At 36.4% G+C, this 20932-nt stretch overlaps 1 protein-coding gene across 4 annotated transcripts in view; it reads left to right on the top strand.

Moving 5' to 3' along the window:
- The window catches only part of HERC2 (HECT and RLD domain containing E3 ubiquitin protein ligase 2), a 102213-nt gene that overhangs the window by 16140 nt on the left and 65141 nt on the right, over positions 1-20932 (top strand). For 3 of the 4 annotated variants that reach the window (XM_053969216.1, XM_053969210.1, XM_053969230.1), the window contains exons 4-15: positions 2732-2869; positions 10949-11168; positions 12885-12985; positions 13735-13891; positions 14694-14804; positions 15170-15341; positions 15928-16101; positions 16714-16902; positions 17528-17679; positions 18488-18645; positions 19095-19208; positions 20541-20792. In XM_053969216.1, coding sequence (XP_053825191.1) covers positions 2732-2869; positions 10949-11168; positions 12885-12985; positions 13735-13891; positions 14694-14804; positions 15170-15341; positions 15928-16101; positions 16714-16902; positions 17528-17679; positions 18488-18645; positions 19095-19208; positions 20541-20792 — 1938 coding nt within the window. The remainder of the gene's footprint in view (positions 1-2731; positions 2870-10948; positions 11169-12884; positions 12986-13734; positions 13892-14693; positions 14805-15169; positions 15342-15927; positions 16102-16713; positions 16903-17527; positions 17680-18487; positions 18646-19094; positions 19209-20540; positions 20793-20932) is intronic. The other variant, XM_053969223.1, reaches the window with a different exon arrangement.

Genomic DNA, 20932 nt, shown 5'->3' with positions numbered 1-20932 from the left:
CATTGATTATGAAATGTAAGTTCCATTTTTAGTGCTTCCTTTTTATCCTCTGTTTATACCAGATTAGGCCATGACTGTGCGAGATCGTGCACACATGGTGAGCTGCCATGGTTTCATTTGGGAGCTAATTTCTAGTTGAGAAGGGTTACTTCAGTTGCTCACTTTTGACTGTTGCCTGTGCCTACCTGCCTCAGTGTAGTGGCTGTATACTAAAACTTAATAAAGAGAAAGGTCTTTCAGGGAGTTGTTTCCCCCACCACAATATTCACAAAATTAAGTTAAATCATGTTGACACACTGCACTGTATTTTTGCATGCATTGTTTTGAGAACTATCTTACCGCCTGTTACTTTGGTCTGTTCTGGCTTAAGATCTCTCCTCCCTGCCCTTCTTTCTGAAAAATCTTTGGGTCTTCCTGTTTAAAAATCTCTCATGAAGCATAACAGAACTTCCGTAATTATGATGTCTGTGTTGCTGCTTTCAATCTAGTCTGATATCAGCTTTGTTTATGTGGCAAGTGGTTTTTTTTGCAAGTTTAGTGAACTGTCTTTGTGAAACAATTTGACATGGTCTTTTAATGTGATTTTTAGCTCATTTCCTTCCCACTTTTTCTCTCATTGCTTCTCTTCTTGGTTCATACAGACAATTAAAAAAAAAACCCTCCTGTGTATTTACATGTTTTTATTCCATACAAAACTTGAGTTCCCACCTGGATTGAGATCTTCTCTATTTGCAGTGAGGAGTTTGATAAAGTGACTAGGTTTGTAGCCTTTGGTTGTCATCCTTTGCCAAGGATCTGTTAAAAAGCGTAGCAAGTTCTCCTGCAGCTGCCTGTAAATTGTGTCTTGGCACAGCATCCTTCTACCCACTAACTAAAATTCCAGACCCTGCAAAGTGTGTCTCTAGACGTGTGGGTGACTGGAGAAACAGTGAGATTATGGTGTTACTGTGGAAATACTCTGAGCCACTGGGGCTGAACAGGGTCCTTGGTCTATGAGGGGTTCTGTACTTTTCATGTTATTTGCCTGTGCCTTTGAAAAGAGACAGCTGGATTGAATCAAATTTTGGACATTGTTATCAAACTGGTGACTCACAGGCTGTTCCTTAGTGTTAGAGGGACAAAGTTAGATTCTGTTTGCCACTTACAAGAAGTCTATCCAAATTGCATTTTCCTGTTCTCAAGTGACTTTGCTATCTCTTTCTTGGCCAACAATCTCAGCTCATTGTGGATACTGCAATTATGCCTCCTTTCCTTTTTTTCCTGCCTTTCAGTCTTCATCTTCCACCTCCTGAGCACCTGTCAGTTACAGGTCAGGAAACAGTGCTTTAATTTAAAATTTGTGTAATTAAGGTGCCCCAAAAGAACTTTATTTTGGGAGGTCTTATGATCTCCTGTTAAAAAAAAAAAAAAACAAAAAAAATATAACAAAGAGGCAATCACAGATCCAGTTCCAACCAGATTAAGCATTAATTTTCTGTTAGGCCAGATGGAAAGAATAGCTGAATGTTCTTGTACATTGTGTTAGGTGTGTTTGTGTGTGTTTTGTACATTCTGAGATAGTGAGAGCCTTTGATCTCACTCCATGAGTGTGAGGCAGGCTGCAGTCAGATGTTCTATGTCTGGCTACTGATGTAAACCTCTTGCTTATTATTTTCTTCTGATATATGCTGGTACAAATGCAGTATCTCAGTGGAGTGAGAAAGGAAAAAAGACAAAATACTAGTGCTTACCTGTTGTGTTGTAGCTGGGACATTTAGGGAGGGAGTCTCTGGACTAGACTGGCAGATAGGAATGAAGGATTGATCAGTTCTAGGAGCCAGGTAAAAAAGGTTGGAACTAAACTCTTCATGGGCAAATTTCAAATGCTGGACTTGAGAAATTTTGAGTGGTATGGTTCGAAAAGAAGGTCAGGGTGAGGCAAGTAGCTGCCCATGTGTCCCTCAATTGCAAGGCAATCTTGCGCATTGAACAGACTGGAGGTATGGTTATGGAAATCCATAGTCTCAATATAAATAAAGAGAAACTTTCAGCTGTCTAGTTCTACTCCATTTAGAAAATTGAGACTTTCAGGCAACCTTTGATTACAGAGATAAGTGACTAATGTCTGTGTTCTGACTTTGTGAAAGTAGTCTCAAAAGGATTGCACATGCTGTTTTGTTGCTTGGGCAGAAAATGGTGGGATTATTTTCAGTACTTGCCAGTAATTACTAAGATGCTAGATGTTTTACAGATGTTGACATACTGCTGCATAAAAGTAGTGTAAATCCCAATGTGTAGCTCTCCTTGATTTTGAAATATAGGCTATTGCTGTATTTTTTTATTCTTGGAAATGGAATATAAAACCAAGTTAATGCTACAGCACTACAGATAGTTGGGAGCACAATCTGACTTCAAGTGTCTTCTTCGCAGTACTGTGTATTGCAAATCCTTTGCAATTCTTACATGATGGTATCAATATTAAATGTTCATCATCCTGAGGAGGTTACAGAGGTGATTTCTGGATTGTAAGGTCACTGTCTTACAAAATGTAACATGAGACCCAGCACCTGTGACAGTTAACATGGTAAAATACTACTTTCCCCCACCATGTTCTCTTAATGATAGACAATATTTCTGTAAGCTTGTGGGCTGGGGATTTCACCTTTATATTTCTAATCTAGACCTGTATTCCAACCTGACTTGAAGGTAACTTACCTGGTCTTTTTTTCCCCTTCCCTTTTGTTTTCTTTAGATGATAGCACTGAATGCCAAACTGCATCGAAGAAAGAAGAGCAGAACGACAAAGAAAAGAAAGATGAAGAAGAGACTCCACTGCCCACTTACAGGGCCAAATCGATTGTTGAGAGTTGGGTGTGGGGTAAACAACCAGGTATCACAGCTGTTTTGGTCATTTTCATTGACATTATGTATTCTATATTGATCACTTCTTTTGTAGCATCAGGAAGTATTTGTATCAAATGTACTTGCTGACATATGCATCTGTTAGGTTAGTGAGATAAGTTGGATATGTGGTTTAACTGTGATTGAAATTAGACATTTGCTGTAATTAATTTCAGGTTTAATTAGACTCTTGACTTGAAGAGTCAATTTGCCCCTTTCAGGCTGCTTGAAGGAATGATAGACTGATTTGCAATAAATGAAGTTACCCAGTGAAAAGTTCCAATGTCTTCAGAATATTTCTTTTCAGTTGCACACATTATAAAGAAATTGCTTAGTTTCTGAAGCCTGAATTTTCTGCAGGCAGTAATGGTTTAATGGGTGATTTTTTCTCTTTGGTTTCATGGTCTGGTAGATAGGTTTGCGTGAATTATGGGAGGAAGGTTGAAATGGTTAGTTCAGTTAACTGTTTGTCTTGACCTTTGCTGGCAGTAATTGCACCTGTGGTGGCAGTGGAAAAGCAGTTTGTGTGTTCACATCTTCGTGTAGGGGTTTGTAAAATACTACTTTTGATACTGAAGCCAGTTGAAATTCGTGGCTGCTTGCTACTGTAGAGCAACAGTTCATTGTCTAAAATTGTCCTTGTTTAAAAATAGCAGATCAGAAGAAGCCTCAGTTCAGTAGTTTATTTTACAGTTCCTGGTACATGATATTGCCTGATTCAGATGTTGGCATGTACAAACTTCAGAGACATCTGTTGTGTCACTTGTCCTTTCCCCTCACCCAGAAGCACTTGAAGATCCCTGGGAAAAGTATTATCTCTTCAGTGCCAGAATCTGCATCTGTGTAGCTGTGTTTGCTAGGGGAGATACTTGTTTCTGTTGAACCACAGGTCAGCTGCCAGTCTGCTGTCCTCTGCTCTGTGCCAGCCTGCTTGCTCCCTTTCCTTGAGGACAGGAGGACAGATGGATTTGCTGTCACTCTGGTAGTAGGACAGCATCTTGCAGTATATCAGGAATGACTAGAATTGCCACTACAGTGGAAGAGAGAGTGAGAATTGAATGTGTTGGAGAGATGTGAGCTGAAGGTCACATTATTTATGTCTTATATTCGTATTTAATGTGTGTTGCCGTAAAGTAAAATAAAACTCTTTTACAGAATGGTAATCTAAATGTCAAAGATCTTACCAAATTTCTTCCAGCTGACCCAGGTGTTTGAGACAACACTTGGTCTTTAAGCTCACCCTCCAATTATTTTCTAGAAAATTGAAGAAGCAGTTTTTCAAAATAAAAAGGATGCATGTATGTGGAATTTTCAGAAAGAAATAGCTTTCTGTCTTGTAGTTATTTTAATACTTATATATAGTATGGTTTATTGCCATGTGTATAGATTCTTGTTCTAGAAATAATGTGTGAATAATTTGTCAGAAATAGATTTTTATTCCTTGGTCTCTGTTACTATTTGTGCTTGAAGTTTGTATCACCTAGCTGTGACAAAAATCCTTAAACAGTGCTATGAACACACTTGTTGAACAAACTTGTGGTTTATTTATGCAATAAATGTATTTATTGTATAAATAAACTGCAAGTGTGACTTTTGTTCATGACTGTAGGCTACCTTGTTAATTTTTGTTTTGCATTTGTCCAAAATGTAGCTAACATCTGCCTTTTGAGCCATCCTAGTTTTTGTGGCTTGGTAATTAATTTTGAAGAAAACTACAGCATCAGTTCCATTTTGATACTTTCTGTTAATGTTTCATAAAATGAGAACTGTTTTAAGCATTTCTTCTGTTATCCTTCAAAAAATAAACTTTTAAATATTTCCTTGTCATAACCATGAAGGAACTTTTTAAAAGGAGAGTTGTTTCTTAAATATATAATTGCTGATCAAGTAAGAAATAAAGATTTACCATGTCTTCATTTATGGTTTATATTCCTTTACAAGTAAGGTATAATTCAGATATGGAGATTTGAGGTTATGTTCCAAAAAGAACTGAAGAGGCATTTAAAGTCAGTGTTTCAGGTCAATACACTGAAGTATTTCTACTGAGTTGAATGATTTACAGCCTTACATTATGAAAATAGTAACTAGATATTAGACACTGTATGTTTTAGAAGTGCTGTAATACAATCTTATTTTGCCAAGTGTGGAGGATCTTGGTGTTGAACTTCAGGCTAATCTAGGTCAGTGGGCCTTGTGACACCCCTCCCCCACGAGGGCTAAGAGTTTGTGAGAGCACGGAGAAAAACCTGCTCATTAAATGTGTTGAGGAACAGTACTTCATGTGCCCCTCAACTCCATGCTTGTTTTGTCATCCTGGCACACGTTCAGAGGAGCAAAATGCTTTCTCTAGGTCTCATTTATGCTGAGATCACTGTGCCGTCAGAACAGGGCAAAGATATCATAGTGTTTTTCTTTTTTTCTTATTTTTTTAATGGTCTTACTATTCCAAGTACTGTAAGACTACATAAGATAATAATAGATACATGCGTAAGTCATTATTTGACTTTAAGGTGTTTTTTTAAATTTCTCTTGCATCTTAGTGTTGTTCCATTTCATATTCAGCTCTTTCATGATACCACTGTTAAACTATTCCTTTTTTACATGAATGCTCCCTTAAAATGTCTTCTGCCTGTTGTATTCATACCAGGTTGAGTACATTCATAAAGCAGTTCCTCTGATTCTTCCTAAAAATCCTTGTTTACTATCTTCTTTTATTTCAGTTTTCTTTCCTGAAGATATTTCAGGTTTTAACATCTGACATGATCTGAGGTCCAGGTGTTCAGCCCTAGGTATGGGGAGAAATAAAGAGGAGATTCTTTGAAGTTGTTATTCAAAGCCTACAGAAAATAGAGCAGTATTTAATCTTCTTGGGCTTCTTTTTCTTGAGTGAATATGCTTAAGGTTGAGTATATTGAATCATACTTTTTACAGTGTTGCATCTTATTTTTCTGATGTTGTTAGTACAATATCACCAAGATTGCACCAAGAAATGCCTTATAGGCACTACGGGAGAGGCAAGGTTAACATTAACCATGTAAGTTCAGTGAGCTTGTTGACATACTTGTCATTACCAAATGCACTTTTATTCCTGCATTTGTGTTGTGAGAGGAGGAGATAGGCAGAAATTCCATCCTGTAAGGAGCTTTGATGAAATCTAAATTTACACTGTGTACAGAAATAATTAAAAAGTAGTCATGGCATTGAAAAAAACCTTATTTTAGCCTTCTTTATTGAGATCTTTTTGGCTTTTATGAAATTTCTTGATTCATGCTTTCAAGTTGAGATTTACAAATGGCTGAGTCAAAGGATAAAATTTGACCCCCCCCCCCCATTTTACATTTCTCAGAGCTCCTTCATCCGTGTGTTTTCTTTTACCTTTTTGCCTTTGCATCATCATCCCATCATGTACCCTCTACCCCAGCTTGAAACCACTTATCCTGCTCCAAATATCTGTTTGGTTGCCGTTTACGCCTTTAAGGAATATATGTGTTAGTGTGTATTTTTACACACAGACAGGAATTTAAATTCTTGCTATTTTGTGCTGTGTGTGAGTATTAGAACATCAATTTAAACAAGTTTTGCAGTAAAACTTTGAAAATTATAGAATTGTAGGATATGCTGAGGTGGAAGGGACCCATGAGGATCATCAAGTCCAGTTCTTGGCCCTGCCCAGGACACCCCAATAGTCACACCATGTGCCTGAGAGCATTGTCTAAACACTTGCACTCGAACAGGCTGGTGCTGTGACCACTTCCCTGAGGGACTGCAGTGCCCAACCAGCTTCTGAGTAAAAAAACTTTTTCCTGATATCCAACCTAAACCTCCCCTGACTCAGCTTTATGCCACATCCTCAAGTCCTGTCACTGGTCACAAGAGTGAAGGATGCGTACTTGCCCCTCATCTTCCCCTTAGGAGGATGTTGAAGACCACAGTGAGGTCTCCCCTCAGTCTCCTCCAGGCTGAACAAACCAAGTGTTCTCAGCTGCTTCTCATAAGGCTTTTCCTCCAGACACTTCACTGTCCTGCACCCAGCCACAAAGTGAGATGCATTTGGAATGCACATGCAGCTGATCAATATTTCTTCTGCTGCATATTAATAAGGTGAAGTCTGATGTTGTTCATCTTTTGAACAGGAGAGCAGAAAGCTGAAAGCTAAATGCCCTTTAGGCATTATATTCTTTGTTGGTATAAAATAACATTGAAAGCCTATTTTGGTTTTGCTTCTGAAGGAAATTGGGTGTTATGTGATGGCATTGTTGTCCTTCCCTCTAACTTTGGCATTTGCTCATTCTAGAGGTTTTTTTTTTGAAGGGTCATTGGAAGCCTGTTAAGCCAAGCCAACTGCATCCTTTATCTCCTCTTTGTCCAGTGGAAATAATGTGTAGTGAAAGGGGAAAGAGAAGACAAAATATGAAATTCTCTAGGAAATTAGAGCACATTAGTTCTGCTGGTGACAGGAATGTGTACTCATTATAACAGTAGATTCATGCCAAATTCTGCTTGAAATGTATTTCCAAGTCTGAAATCTCTCCACACTGTAACATCTATATTTGCTGTTACTAAAGTTGGTGAGTCAACCTGGAAACATTTCAGCCTGATACTGGCATTTTTAAGGTGCCTAATTTATCTGTCAGAAACATGTGGTGTTCCTTAAAAGAGCTAATGAAATGAGCATTAAGAAACCACATAGCATGTTAAGTTATTTCTTTGTGCAGTTAAAACAGGAGCAAACTGCCTTTGCCCATGCTACCTATCTTGGGGCTAGAGATGGTTTAAGAAGCTGCTCTCTTCAGCTGTTTGTTTTGTCCTGTGTTGTTCAAATATCTGAATAACACCACTTCTTAACTCTGTTCTGTCAAATAGGCTGGGTTGAATAATTCCAGTGTTTTTCCTTCTAATGCAGGGAGCTTTGGACAGGAGGAATTAGGAAGTGAAGATGTGTAGTTGTGTTGTTTGCTGAGAGGAGGGAGAGATGTCATAAATTTTAACAGAAGAGGGTAAAACCCTTACCTATTTCTACTGCAGCCAGCAACTGTAGCTGCCAGTTAACAAGTATTCTGCTAATGGTGTTTTGAGAAATTAGACTGGTGTGCTATGACTCCAACTCCTACAGTGCAGGTACAGAATAGGTAAATAATGAGTCTCTACCTTTCACAGCATAACTGGCAAAGCATAGCATTGCAAAGGATGGCTAGCATCAAGGGCTGGTGTAGTGACATATGAACAGTTTTGTTTAAAGAGTTCCCTGTAACCTTCTCAGATGAAATTTGAATCGTTACTATTAATAAGCTATTCTCTCATTAGATGTTCAGTTCATCCGTAACAAGTGTTGCTCAGATTTGAAGGTTTATTAAAATGTGTTTCACTGCACTGATTCCCAGATGTGTTTAAATCTTTTGAAAGCTTAACTAAACTTTTTGTTAAGATAAATTTACTTATTGTGGAATAAGAGAAGATATAAAGTGAGGAAGTGTATAGATATGTCTCACTTAAAAATAGTGTTACTTTTAATAAAACAAGACAGTCATGGGTTCAGTTTTTAGATGTCTGAGTTATAAGGATACTATTACCTGTTTCAGCCTTTGTATATTAACTTTGCATATTAACTTTGTTTTGCATTCTTGAAATACTAAAGGAATTTTATATAAAATATTTACAAGCAGAATTTTTCAATTTTGTTAGAAAGCCTTCCTAAAATTGTAGCCACTTTTAACTGTGAAGGCACATCCTTCTCCCCCAGCTTTCTTAACCTCCCTCCTAGGTCTGAGATAATTGAAACATGTCAAACCCTAAACCTTAACAAGGCAGTTCTGCTGGAAAGAAATGTATTTTTCTTAATTTATGTAACACCTGGATGTCATTGTGGCTGATTGAAAGTGGTTGGAAAGGTATGCAGTTGCAGACTTTCAGGGAAAGTTCCTTGTAAAGTAATTGCTGGAGGATTGGCGAGTCTGTGGTTTCTGCTTGTCCTGCTTCTTTCTAGTAGTCCCCAAGATGGATGTTTCATAGGTGTGTTGTTTTGAAACAAAGTTTTCGCCTAAGTCTTCAACTCTCAGAAACAATTTTAGAGAGTTTCCACAATTAGGTTACTTGCTGGGCAGGAATGAAGGATGAATGCTATAGCTCTGTATTACTTGATAGACTCCTGTCTCTATCACCCAGTGCTTATTTTATGTAGCACCAAATAGAGTCTTTTCCCCAAACATAACTGTTAAAGGGCCTTCTTTTTTCTTCATTGACTATTTCTTTACTTTTCCTATAGATACAAGACCATAATTTGGGAATTGAAGATTCAAGATACAATTATTTAACAAAACAAACAGTGTTAAGCAAAGTCTCTTTGTGAACAAGAGAGCATGGTCATTTTGTAGTTTGGTGTTGTAGCCTGGTGGTATTTAGAGGGTGATAGGACTTTAGTGTTCAGCAAGGGAGGAAAAAAGTCCTGACTTTTATGTCTTTGAATGGTTTGTCTAGAGGGATCATGGAACTGGGATGTCAGTATTGACTATGTTCTGTTGTGGTACTCTGCAAGATGGTTGGGGTTTTTTTGTGTTTTTGCTCTGTGCTGCACAGTTTGGAAAAATTTGTAGAGCTAAAATTAAGCATGGTGTGGCTTTTTGTCAAATTTCTTGTTGGTTTTGCCATGTTTCTTGTTGTTTGAGTCAGGATGTGTAATTGCTACTGTCACTTTAATCTGACTGTAAGGAATATTTTTAATCTGTTCTTTCTCGTTGGAGAAATAAGTCCCTCATAGTCAGGTGGAAAGATGTGAATTGCCTAGGGAAAGGAATCTAACACATTATGAAATGGTGAAAGGTGAGTAGCAATGTTGAAAACAGGCTGAGGTGCTGGCTGACAGCAAACCATAAGTGACTGTGCAATGTTATCCAGTGGCAGAGAGGGCTGCTTGAATTCTTTTCTGGGTACAGAAAGGTGGGGGACAGAACTTTACAGCTGCAGTTGCGAAAAAAGTTTTGTACCTCCTTAGATAAAACCTTTAACCATAGAGACTACCATAAATGTGTCTAAATTTCTATAGTTTGGAGGCACTTGTTCCAAAAAATTGTTGATTTTGTATGGTTTTGGGGTTGGTTTTTAATAATTAATTTGAAATGTGTCCTTCTTCTTGCAAGCTGTTGTTACATATATGCAGACATATGGGTTTTTTTTTTTTCATACCCTTAGTCAGGTGTCATTTAAAACAAAGATACTTCTGTGTAGCTGCCAAGCAACAAATGTGGTTGGCTTAGGGACAAGTATAATAATGCAGTGCAAAGCAGAGTAGGGTGGCTCAGTGATCAGACTGTTAATGAAGGGACAGAAAAGAACCCCTTTAGGAATGTACATTGTTGATGTTTGTCTTAGGAATTAAAGCTACAGAGTATATAAAAATACAGTTTCCAAATTTTTATTTTAGATTTTTTTTTCTTGTTGTTTTTGACACTGTACTTGTTATCATCCGTTATTAGATTAATAGGACTTTGGGCTGTTGCATACTTGCTGTGGTGAAGAGAAAGAATAATTAATATTCTAGCATTGGTACATAAGTGAGATCTTTCATTTATTAATAGTACTTGAAAGCATCTTAAATTTATGACATTATTTGTTTCAGAAGCATAGCAGCTCTTAGCAATGGTCCTAGAGCTTCTGGGTGTAGTTTCATAACTTCTGAGAAACTTAAGATAATATGTATCAGTGCAAAATGAAAGCATATTCTTGTGGGGACTTGCCTGCACTTAAAAGAAGTCTGACTCTTGAGGTTGGATGATGATAAGAAGTTATTTAACTTGGTTTTTTTTGAAAAGCATAAATATTTCCTATGATGTTTTTATTTCAGACATGAAATATGAAGGTTTAGATATGTTTAGACAAAACCAGTTTTGATGATAACTTGTTTCTAAGCACCTGTTTGATTTATGTCATACCGTGTGCATTAAATATAGAAATGGGGAGTTCCACTGGGTTCAGACTTGTGGTGAATTTACAGTTTTTAATTTGTCTTTATTTTTCTTGATACTGTATATAACAAAGATGAATGTTCATAAAATGGTATTTCTCTGATTCTCAGATGTGAATGAACTGAAGGAATGCCTCCAGGTACTAGTAAAGGAACAGCAAACTCTGGCCACACAGACTGCAACGACAGCGCTCTCAGCTATGAGGCTAAAGCAGAGGCTGGTTATCCTGGAACGATATTTCATTGCTTTGAACAGAGCAGTTCTTCAGGAGAACGTCAAAGTAAAGTGGAAAAGTAGTAGTGTTCCTCTGCCTGCAGTGGATAAGAAAAGGTAATAACACATGCATGAACAAATTAATCCATTAGAAAAGCCATAGAAAGGTTATCAACCTGTCTGTGAGGGCTTAATGTGATTTATTCCTCCTTGTGAAACATTAATGGTTAAGAAACTTCTTATTTCTTAAGATGGCTTTACCATATTAAGTGGTGTTGCCTGCCATCAGTCCTCCTTCTTGCCTGGTGCTTTCTTACAGTGTCTCTGTTTGTACTAGTAGGTTTTTATTGTAACACATTGCTGTAGATATTAAACTTTGAGCTATAAGTATACATTTGTTGAAGTTTTTCTTTTGTTCTGCTCAGCTAGAAAGTATGGAGAAGCCTGTTTCAGAATTGGTGCTAATGGAAATTACATTGTTTGAATAACAACATATTTTTGTCAATAGTTGCTCAGTTAAATAGTGGCTCAGCTTACATAAATTATAAAATACAAATACATAAAAGCAGAACATAGAGCTTTAGCTTGGATGAGATATGATGTAATTGTGCATTTTATATGCAACTATTTAATACAAATACAAAAAAAAGCTGAACATAGTTTTCCTTAGTTTGAGTAAGAAATGATGTAATTATGCATTTTATATGCAGCTGTTTCAAGGGAAGTAACTGAATAAGGAATCATCTGATTACTTTTCATGTCTGGATAGCTATCTAGACCTAAAAAAAGAAAAATCTATCAGATAAGGCATTAAATAAAGTGTTCAGTAGTTGTCTGACAGAACAAGCAATTTGGCTAGGGAAATTTTTGTTAGATTGTCTCTAGATTCAGATACAACAGGAGAATGTAAGTAGATATCACAACTAGGTATTATGGAATTGGAGTTCTGACAAGGGTATCTTTTTCTAAATAGACTGTTCTCTTGAAATTTTTTTTCATCTCTGATTAAAAAGAGCACTGATATGTATCAGATTGCTGAAAATAGCAAGCATAATTTCTTGAAATTGTCCTAAGCTGTTCACTTTCATTGTAATCTTACAACAAAACAAACTAGACTTGGTGGTTCAGTGTTGCAAGTGGTAGGGAATCTCTTGTTGCTGACTACAAAGGGGAGCTTACTTAAATTAATTTGATTGTCTGTATGAGAAGTTAACAGAAATGAATGTGAGTTCAGTTGATTTTACCAAAGTTGAAGCTATCTCTTTTCCTTATACACACAAGTACAGAAAGTGCAAAGGAAGTTTTTTAGCACTGAGATTTGAATAGAAAGATAAGTAATGACAAAATGGGTGGAACTAATTATCAATAATTAAAGATTAATTTTAAAAAGTCTGCAAGCTTAGTTTATGCAGTCCGAACTAACTAAAAATACAGACTTCCCGAGTAAATCATTAGTACATGAAGTGCCTTATGTTTGTGTATTTTGAGTAAAGCATCATCATTTCACTTTGAGTAACTACGGGCATTTTTTTGTGGCAGTCCATTATGCTGGTCTGGTTTATATTTTTCTCTGTGAAGCTTTTTGATATTGGACATTGAATTGTTTATTTGCAGTGGTTGAAGTTGAATTTTGGTTGCTGACATTTTGATGTTCACCTTGTTTCTCAAGGCACAGCTATGATTCTTTACAAATAAAAATTGTGTAATTGCATATGCATGCATATGGCTAAATTAAAAAATCTTTGAATATATGTTATACAAAATAATCATAAAATAAATATATATTATTGTAATACAAATTTATTGAAACTATTCATACATAATTTTATTTAGCTCAAGGCCTGTAGGCAAAGGTGTGGAAGGTCTTGCACGTGTTGGATCCCGAGCAGCACTTTCATTTGCATTTGCTTTCCTTCGGAGAGCCTGGAGATCAGGTAGGTCTATGCTCTATACTATGAGCATATTGCATATATATTTCATTTGAAGCCATGTGACTCATTAAAGTGTGTGTATCTGTGTTAAATATTGGTATAGAACTATAAATTTATGAGTGATGGATTTGCATAATTGCACTTGTGATTGTATGCTCAACAACGTTGTTGTTGATCAAAGCCACCCAAGCCAGTATCAATGTTGGGTTGTTCTGGGATACTTTATGCTGAGGAAAGTAAGTTGGGATTTCATGAAAAGCATGTATTTTTAATGCTATGTTTCAGAAAAGGTAGATTTAGTCTTCAGACATGGTCAATCTACTATATTATTACATGATAGTAGCAGTTTAGAAAAAGCTTGGTATGTGAAGCTTGTGTTTAGTTGGTGTACTTGTCAGCTATTGTCAAATTGCAGAGGTTGGCAGAATTGTCACCTATGCCACTAAACCTGCCTGTCTCAGTCTGCACCATTTGGTCAGATGGCAGGTGTGGGTTTACTCCAGTCAGCTCTAGTTCTCCTCTTTTCTCAGTGGCTGCATATGATTTGGGTTTTCACCTTTCTGAATTTTATTTTTTTTGGTGAAGATGTCTTCAGAAGCTTGTAGTCAAATATTCATGTGAAAATTGAGAACTTTGTCCATAGGAAGTGACTTGTATCTTGTGCTGAAAAAAAGCTCCACAAAGCATTGTGTACAGCAATTTCTCTGACTTCTGTAAAGGTGGGAATGTAACTGCTCTTGCTTGTTCCTTAGGTGAAGATGCAGACTTGTGCAGTGAATTGTTACAGGAATCACTTGATGCACTGCGAGCTCTACCAGAGGCATCCCTTTTTGATGAAGGGACTGTGTCTTCTGTGTGGCTGGAAGTTGTAGAAAGAGCTACTAAATTCCTAAGGTCTGTTGTGACTGGGTAAGTTTCTTTTTTTGAGCTGTTAAATGGCAAGCTTGCATCTCTCAGAAGCTGGGGGTATAAACATAGTGATTTATAGCAAATTTGAAGGATTTCCTTCCCTTTGTTACGTAGTTATACAAACAAGCAAAAAATTAATGAGCTATTGAAATGATGCTCTTTAAACATGATTTAATGATTTTAGCTGCTTAAGAAAAATCTGAACTGGAATATTCTGAATCACTGCATGAAAACTTAGCAAAACAATTGTTTTTTACTAATGTAAATATATCTGTAGAAGAATGCTTTGGTAATATATGTGCAGTCTTAATTGTGCCCTTCAAGTATAGTAAAATAATACAGATTTTTGTACATGAGAGAAAATACGCTCATGTTGGACTTGGAACAGTCAGTGCCTTTCTTTTCCCTGTTATTTAAGTAGGCTTCAAGTTGTTACCTTTTTGTAGTAGTTACTAGAAGTTGCTAGTAGCTACTAGAAATGTCTCTTCAATACTGGAACTATGTCCTTAAGGGGAATATCATAAAACATACTTGAATTTCACCTGTGAAAAATGTTTTTCATGTTCTTAGTGTGTTTAATAGAATTGTAGATAGGTAGTGAAGCTTGGGGTGTTTTTAATGCCTAGCTGTGCCTCTAAAATTTGATCTAGTTTGGAATGTGTGGGCTTTTCTCAGCTGTTGTCATCACCCCTTTGGTATTTTTCTGTAAGTTTAGTGGTTTGTGGGTTGCTGTAGATGGTTTTGGTAAGCAATTGTGTATTATTTCCGATTAGTTAATGTATATTGTTTGACTTTTAAATAGAGATGTGCATGGAGCTCCCAGTACCAAGGGGCCAGGAAACATTCCTTTGCAAGACCAGCACTTGGCACTTGCCATATTGCTTGAACTGGCAGTGCAGAGGGGTACACTAAGGTGAGAAGCATGAGCACTCTGATTTTTAGCCATCACTGTTGGAAAGGGCTGACAGGCTTCAGCTTTCATGGATTTGGGTTTAATGTAATAATTGTGGTTCAAAACATATGCACCATTTCACTAAGGCAGTGGTGATTGAGACCTAATACTATCTAGACTGCAAAAATCCAGTTTTTATATTTTGATAATCTGTTTAAAATAGAAAGCCCTGGCATCTGATTTTGCTTAACTTCAAAATGTAGAGATTGAATTGTATGGTTAACCTAGCCAAATGGTTTTAGGAATGAATAGAATATGTTAATAGAAAAATGTTAATTGAACTAGAAATAGAAATATTAATAGAAAATGTTGATTGCCTCTTTCAGCCAAATGTTATCTGCAGTTATGTTGCTGCTTCAACTTTGGGATAACGGAACGAGGGAAACAGATAATGAGCGATCTGCACAGGGAACAAGTGCGCCCCTTCTACCTTTGCTGCAAAGATTCCAGAGTATAATATGTAATAAAGACATGCCCAATACTGAGGAAGAGATTCAGGTACTTATTCTTGGATTATTTAAAAGGGGCATTATGTTGGAATGAGATTTAATTTGCCTAGCTAAAATAATCATTAAATTATCCAAACAAAGTTGTTGTTGGTGTTTTCCATGTAGGGTGTATATACACCATGGTTGTTTGGTTTTCATGTGAACATTTGAGTTTCTTGAGTTAGGGGGAAGAATGTCACAGCATGATTAGAGGCAAGCATCATGTTTAATAGTTAAGGCTGATGTGATAATGAACTTAGATGTGGCTAAGTAACTTTTCTGCATATCTGGGTTGTTTTTATTTTGTGTTTAAAATTAATTGAACTATGACTCTTTGTGAATATTATTGAGATTGATAAAACATAATTCATCGATTTTATTATGCTTGTAACTTTCTATTATATACACAGTCTGACTATTTTGTCAACATTCAGGTTTCAAACTTTTCTCTAATGTGAAAAAAGGATGTGCAGAGTTAATTTATTTTCTCTTACACTTGTGCAGATAGTCATCTTGTCTAAACTTCGTGTATCTGTATATGTAGTCGCAGAGATATACCTTGAATGTTTTTCTGAGTGCTCTCTTCTCTTTTCCAGCTGCTGACTTACCCTCTAAGTCCAAATGAAAGTTTTCTGAGGTATCTGACTTTGCCACAGGACAATGAGCTGGCGATTGATCTGAGACAAACAGCTGTGGTGATCATGGCCCATTTAGACCGTCTTGCCACCCCATGTATGCCTCCACAGTGTAGCTCTCCTACATCTCATAAGGTGATTGTTTGCAATATCAAATACAGTAAGATATTTTCCCTGAAAGCATAACTGAATTTCAGAATGCAAGGAAAACAGCTCCTAAGTTTCTTCAAATTCCTTTCTGATTTTCACAACATAACCTTGAGTTCTGAAATTTGTCTTAATTTGGGTAACTTTTATTACATCAGCCCTTTTTGAGTGAGCCTTGGAGTGCAATTTTATGGTTTATGAACCTGTCTTACCACACTATGGCTAATTCTGCCATATTTTGAGCTGTTCCTTGTGTTTCTTAGAGTAAGTTCTCAAGACCAGACTTCATAAATGTTGGGGGTCTGACTTAATAAAAAAATAAAAGAGAGAAAAAAGTAAATGCCAAACTTTCCAACCTGAAAAATCTCTGAATCTCTTACCCTAGACACTTGTTGCTCATGTAATACCAGACTGAACTGAATATGATGCATGCAAGTCTTTATTTTTATTAGGTAGGTTTTATTGATTTTTTTGGAAAGAATGACGGTCTCAGATTTGAGCACATATGGTATATAAAGTTTTAAAAAATAACTTGCTCTGTGGATTTTATTAAGCTGTGTATTTTAAAATTTAGTACTTACAGACTTTCTTATTTCCTAGGGATCACTGCAAGAGGTCATTGCTTGGGGATTAATAGGTTGGAAATACTATGCTAATGTGAGTGGTCCAATTCAGTGTGAAGGACTGGCCAACCTTGGTGTTGTACAGGTTGCTTGCGCAGAGAAACGTTTTCTGATATTATCTAGAAATGGAAGAGTTTATACACAAGCATATAACAGCGATACTCTGGTGAGAGTTTTTTACATGTTTTTAAAAATGTGTTCTGTATTACTTCATAAGTTTCCTCTTCTAAATATTTACAATTTCTTAGGATACTAGATGGAGACATGCTGATTTTTTTTTTTTGTGACCTTCTGTACTGTCATATTTGAACTTTCAGAAATAGTGGGGTTTGTCTCTTAGGTTGATTTGATGAAAAGCATATGGATTCTGTAATTTCTATCAGACTAGAGGTTATGGATACTATAAATGCTTTTATTGGTATGCTGGCCTTGGTAATTTCAGAAATTGGAAGATATGAAAGGGATCTTACTGTAGTGACATAACTGTGTCCAAGTGGTGTAGTTTCTCAAACAAAAATACACTGTAAATAGAAGCCTTTGTCACTAAGCCTGTAATGTTAAGATTACATTACAAACAACATTTTCATATGTACTGAAGACCTATAAAAATGGGAACAAATAACTTCAAAGCATTGCTTTTGTCATATTTGGCCATTTTTTTTCTTCATGCCTTCACCTCATTAATTTGAGAGCAAAGTTTTGATAAAACTGAAATAGGAAAACTGTACCTAGTTATGTGATGGAAAATGTCAGCAGATTTTGTAAGCATATTGCTTTTGCTTGGTTTACAGGGACCACAGCTGGTGCAGAGTCTAGCTTCCAGAAATATTGTGAAGATAGCAGCACATTCAGATGGGCATCACTATTTGGCTTTGTCAGCAAATGGTGAAGTTTTCTCTTGGGGTTGTGGAGATGGTGGAAGACTAGGTCATGGGGATACAGTGTATGTATTAAAAATAATTGTAACATTTATTTGCAAGTGTTCTGAATTGATAGTAAAAATTATTTTGTTGCGTGTATAAGCAATATTCAGCATTTGACATTTGCCTCTGTTACTGAACAAAAGTTGCATTTTCCCTGCATGTTTTCTCTGTCTGGAATATTCCTAGTTCTCTGTTAATGCTACTTTCTGAAGTTCTTGTAGGTGGAAGGTGTAGTAGTGACCACTGTTATCAGACTATTTATTAATGGTTTTATGAATCCAGAGTGCATTTTCTCTGAAATATTGACTCACATGTTGGAGCAGGGTCGTTATGTTTTATGCAGTCATGTTGTACATTATTCCATTCTTTTGGGACATTACTGTCTTGCTTTTGTGTAGAAGCAATCTTCTGCAACATTATTGTGTAGAGGGTGTACATCAATACTTTTTAGAGATTTTATGTGTCTTCCTCCAGTGAGAATTCCCTCTGAGGCAAGAGAGGCTACACAAGGGTTATCAGTGTCATGAAATTAATTGGTCAGATACAGTAATTAAAGAATTTTTTAAACAATAGGCAAACATTTTTTAAAAATATTGCATGAACTAATTGGAATCAAGTTCCAGTTGTTAGACATTCCTTCAGTGGTTTGTATATTGTTGAACAATTTGAACTTAATTTTGGCTTGTCGTTTTATTTGTATTTTGTTACTTCAGACTAATAATAGGGCTTGCAGGTAGAATTGGAGCAATTCTAACAAGTATGTCGCACCTTTTATCACCTACTCATCAAATCACCTTTTGTAAAATATGTCACCTTCTCTTTAAATAGCCCTCTGGAGGAACCTAAGATGATATCTGCTTTATCTGGGAAGCAAGCTGGAAAACATGTTGTTCATATTGCATGTGGAAGCACCTACAGTGCAGCCATTACTGCTGAGGGAGAGCTGTACACATGGGGACGAGGAAACTATGGCAGGCTTGGTCATGGTGAGTTAGTTGATATCTGCAAATAAGTTGTTGAAGAATTTAGTGCCTGTTGCAAATGATCTTTCAGCTAAATCAGCTAAAAGCTGATTTGAGAAGATTGTGACTTTATGTGAATTGAAATAATTATGGGAGGGATTGTCTCAAACCCATTAAATTGCCTGAGTTTTCTGGAAATAAGCAATTGGATAGAGAAAAAAAAAATCTGCAATGTTCTCTGTTTCTTTCCTTGTGAAGCTAAGACTATTTTGTGGGTTAAATCCTTGTTGGATGTCTCTCAGAAACCATACAGAAGCTTAGCCGTGATACTCAAATCTGAAAACAAAATTAAACAATGCCGCCCTACACGCACGCTACAAAACATCCAAAAACAAAGAAGCAGAAGAAAACAAACAAAAGAACCTGTCCGGCCTTCTGGGTTTTGCTTCTCACAGAACCACTTTGTTTTGAAGGTTCCAGTGAAGATCAGACCATCCCAATGCTGGTCACGGGGCTGAAAGGACTCAAAGTTATTGATGTGTCGTGTGGGAGTGGAGATGCTCAGACTCTTGCAGTTACTGAAAATGGTTAGTAGCAAAACAAAACTTAAAAATTTTAAGTAAGGTTACCTGTCCTTCCTTTTACACTGAGGATATTTGTACTGCAGATATGCTTATTCTAACAGCTTGAATTCTGTAAGAATTTGAAGCTGAAATTCCTTCTGGGGAAAAAAATATGTAGATTTATACATTTTGTATATAATTTTGCAGAGGTATTTCCATGCATAGATATGCAGTACATTCCTTATGAATATGTAAATATATTAAGTTTATGGTGTATATATATTTCATGTAAATGTGTAGTACATATATGTGCATGTGTCTTAAATTTTATTGGTTACTATGTAAGTGCAAATATCTCATGTTGTCACAAGAGCCAGAATTCAGAGTAGGAGAGCTGTCTCTCTTAACCCTTTGGAAGTGTCAAAGAGAAGCTGCATGGAAGTTCATCTTTCCAACATCCCTGACCAAGGTGCCTAGGATGAGACCTAAATTCGAAACCTGCATTTCATTGTGAGGTCAAGCCCCAAAATCATCTCTTAGAAAGCAGATAATTCTTGGAGGCTAGTTGTTCCTTTGAAATACAGCTGGTTAATATGATGTGCATTATTTAAAAATTGAAATGTTCGCTCATACAGGAAATGGAAACCCAGATTTTATCAATTTTTTTCCTCTCTCTGGTCTCTGCCTTGCATGCTTCCATTGCTTATCAGAATACCTTGGGGACTCTGCTTATGCAAGCAGAGAGCAGAAATGCATCAGAATGTAAAACAAGACTTTCCATTTGGACATGCATGAGTTTACCATTCTTGAACCGTAATTTTATTTACTGCAGATGCAGAATGACTTGTCTGTTTCTAAGTTCCTACACCAGGACTTAGATTTAGTTTCAAAAAAAACATGATAAACATGATGATTTAATTTCATTTGGTGAAATGCTTGAATGGTATAAACTTGAAAATTAAAGTAGGTTTAACAGAAAATTTGATGTGGAAAAAATTTTGTGAGTTCTTATAAATAATTGAAGAAAGCAGTTTTTAATTTGCTTGATTTACAGTAAATTCTATGCTTCATTTATTTTTAAGAAGGACTTTCCACACCCTCATTGATTGTCAATGAATGTTAGATACTGCACTTTTTATGTTTAGGCTTGTCAGCATGAAAGTTTTTCAAATATTGTTCTTTCTTATTGTCACAAACAATTAGAAATTATTTTTTAACTGCTTTTCATAAAATACAACTTAAAATTTGTGCTTGTTACAGAATCTCTGATTATGAACTTATTTGTTAAAATAGATGACTTAATTACATGAAAAAAGCAGTGCAATTATTTTTTGTTTCCTTTCTCCTGATTTAAAGGCCAGGTGTGGTCTTGGGGTGATGGAGACTATGGAAAACTGGGAAGAGGAGGCAGTGATGGTTGCAAAACTCCCAAGTTGATAGAAAAGCTTCAAGATCTGGACATTGTGAAAGTACGCTGTGGGAGTCAGTTCTCTATTGCTTTAACCAAAGATGGCCAGGTCTACACCTGGGGGAAAGGTGACAATCAGAGACTTGGGCATGGGACGGAAGAGCACGTTCGATATCCCAAACTTCTGGAAGGCTTGAAAGGTAATTATCAGAATTGGAAATATTGCAGAGCTCTATCTGTTGTTGGAGCTTTTTACCTGACACAAATGAACTCTGCTTTGAGTGGTGATACCATGTACTCTTTCATATTTTATGCTGGTAGCATTGAAAAAGGTAATAAT

This window comes from Vidua macroura, chromosome 2 (genome assembly GCF_024509145.1).
Source record: "Vidua macroura isolate BioBank_ID:100142 chromosome 2, ASM2450914v1, whole genome shotgun sequence".
Lineage (NCBI taxonomy): Eukaryota > Metazoa > Chordata > Aves > Passeriformes > Viduidae > Vidua > Vidua macroura.
This window is presented reverse-complemented; position numbering and strand designations above follow the sequence as displayed.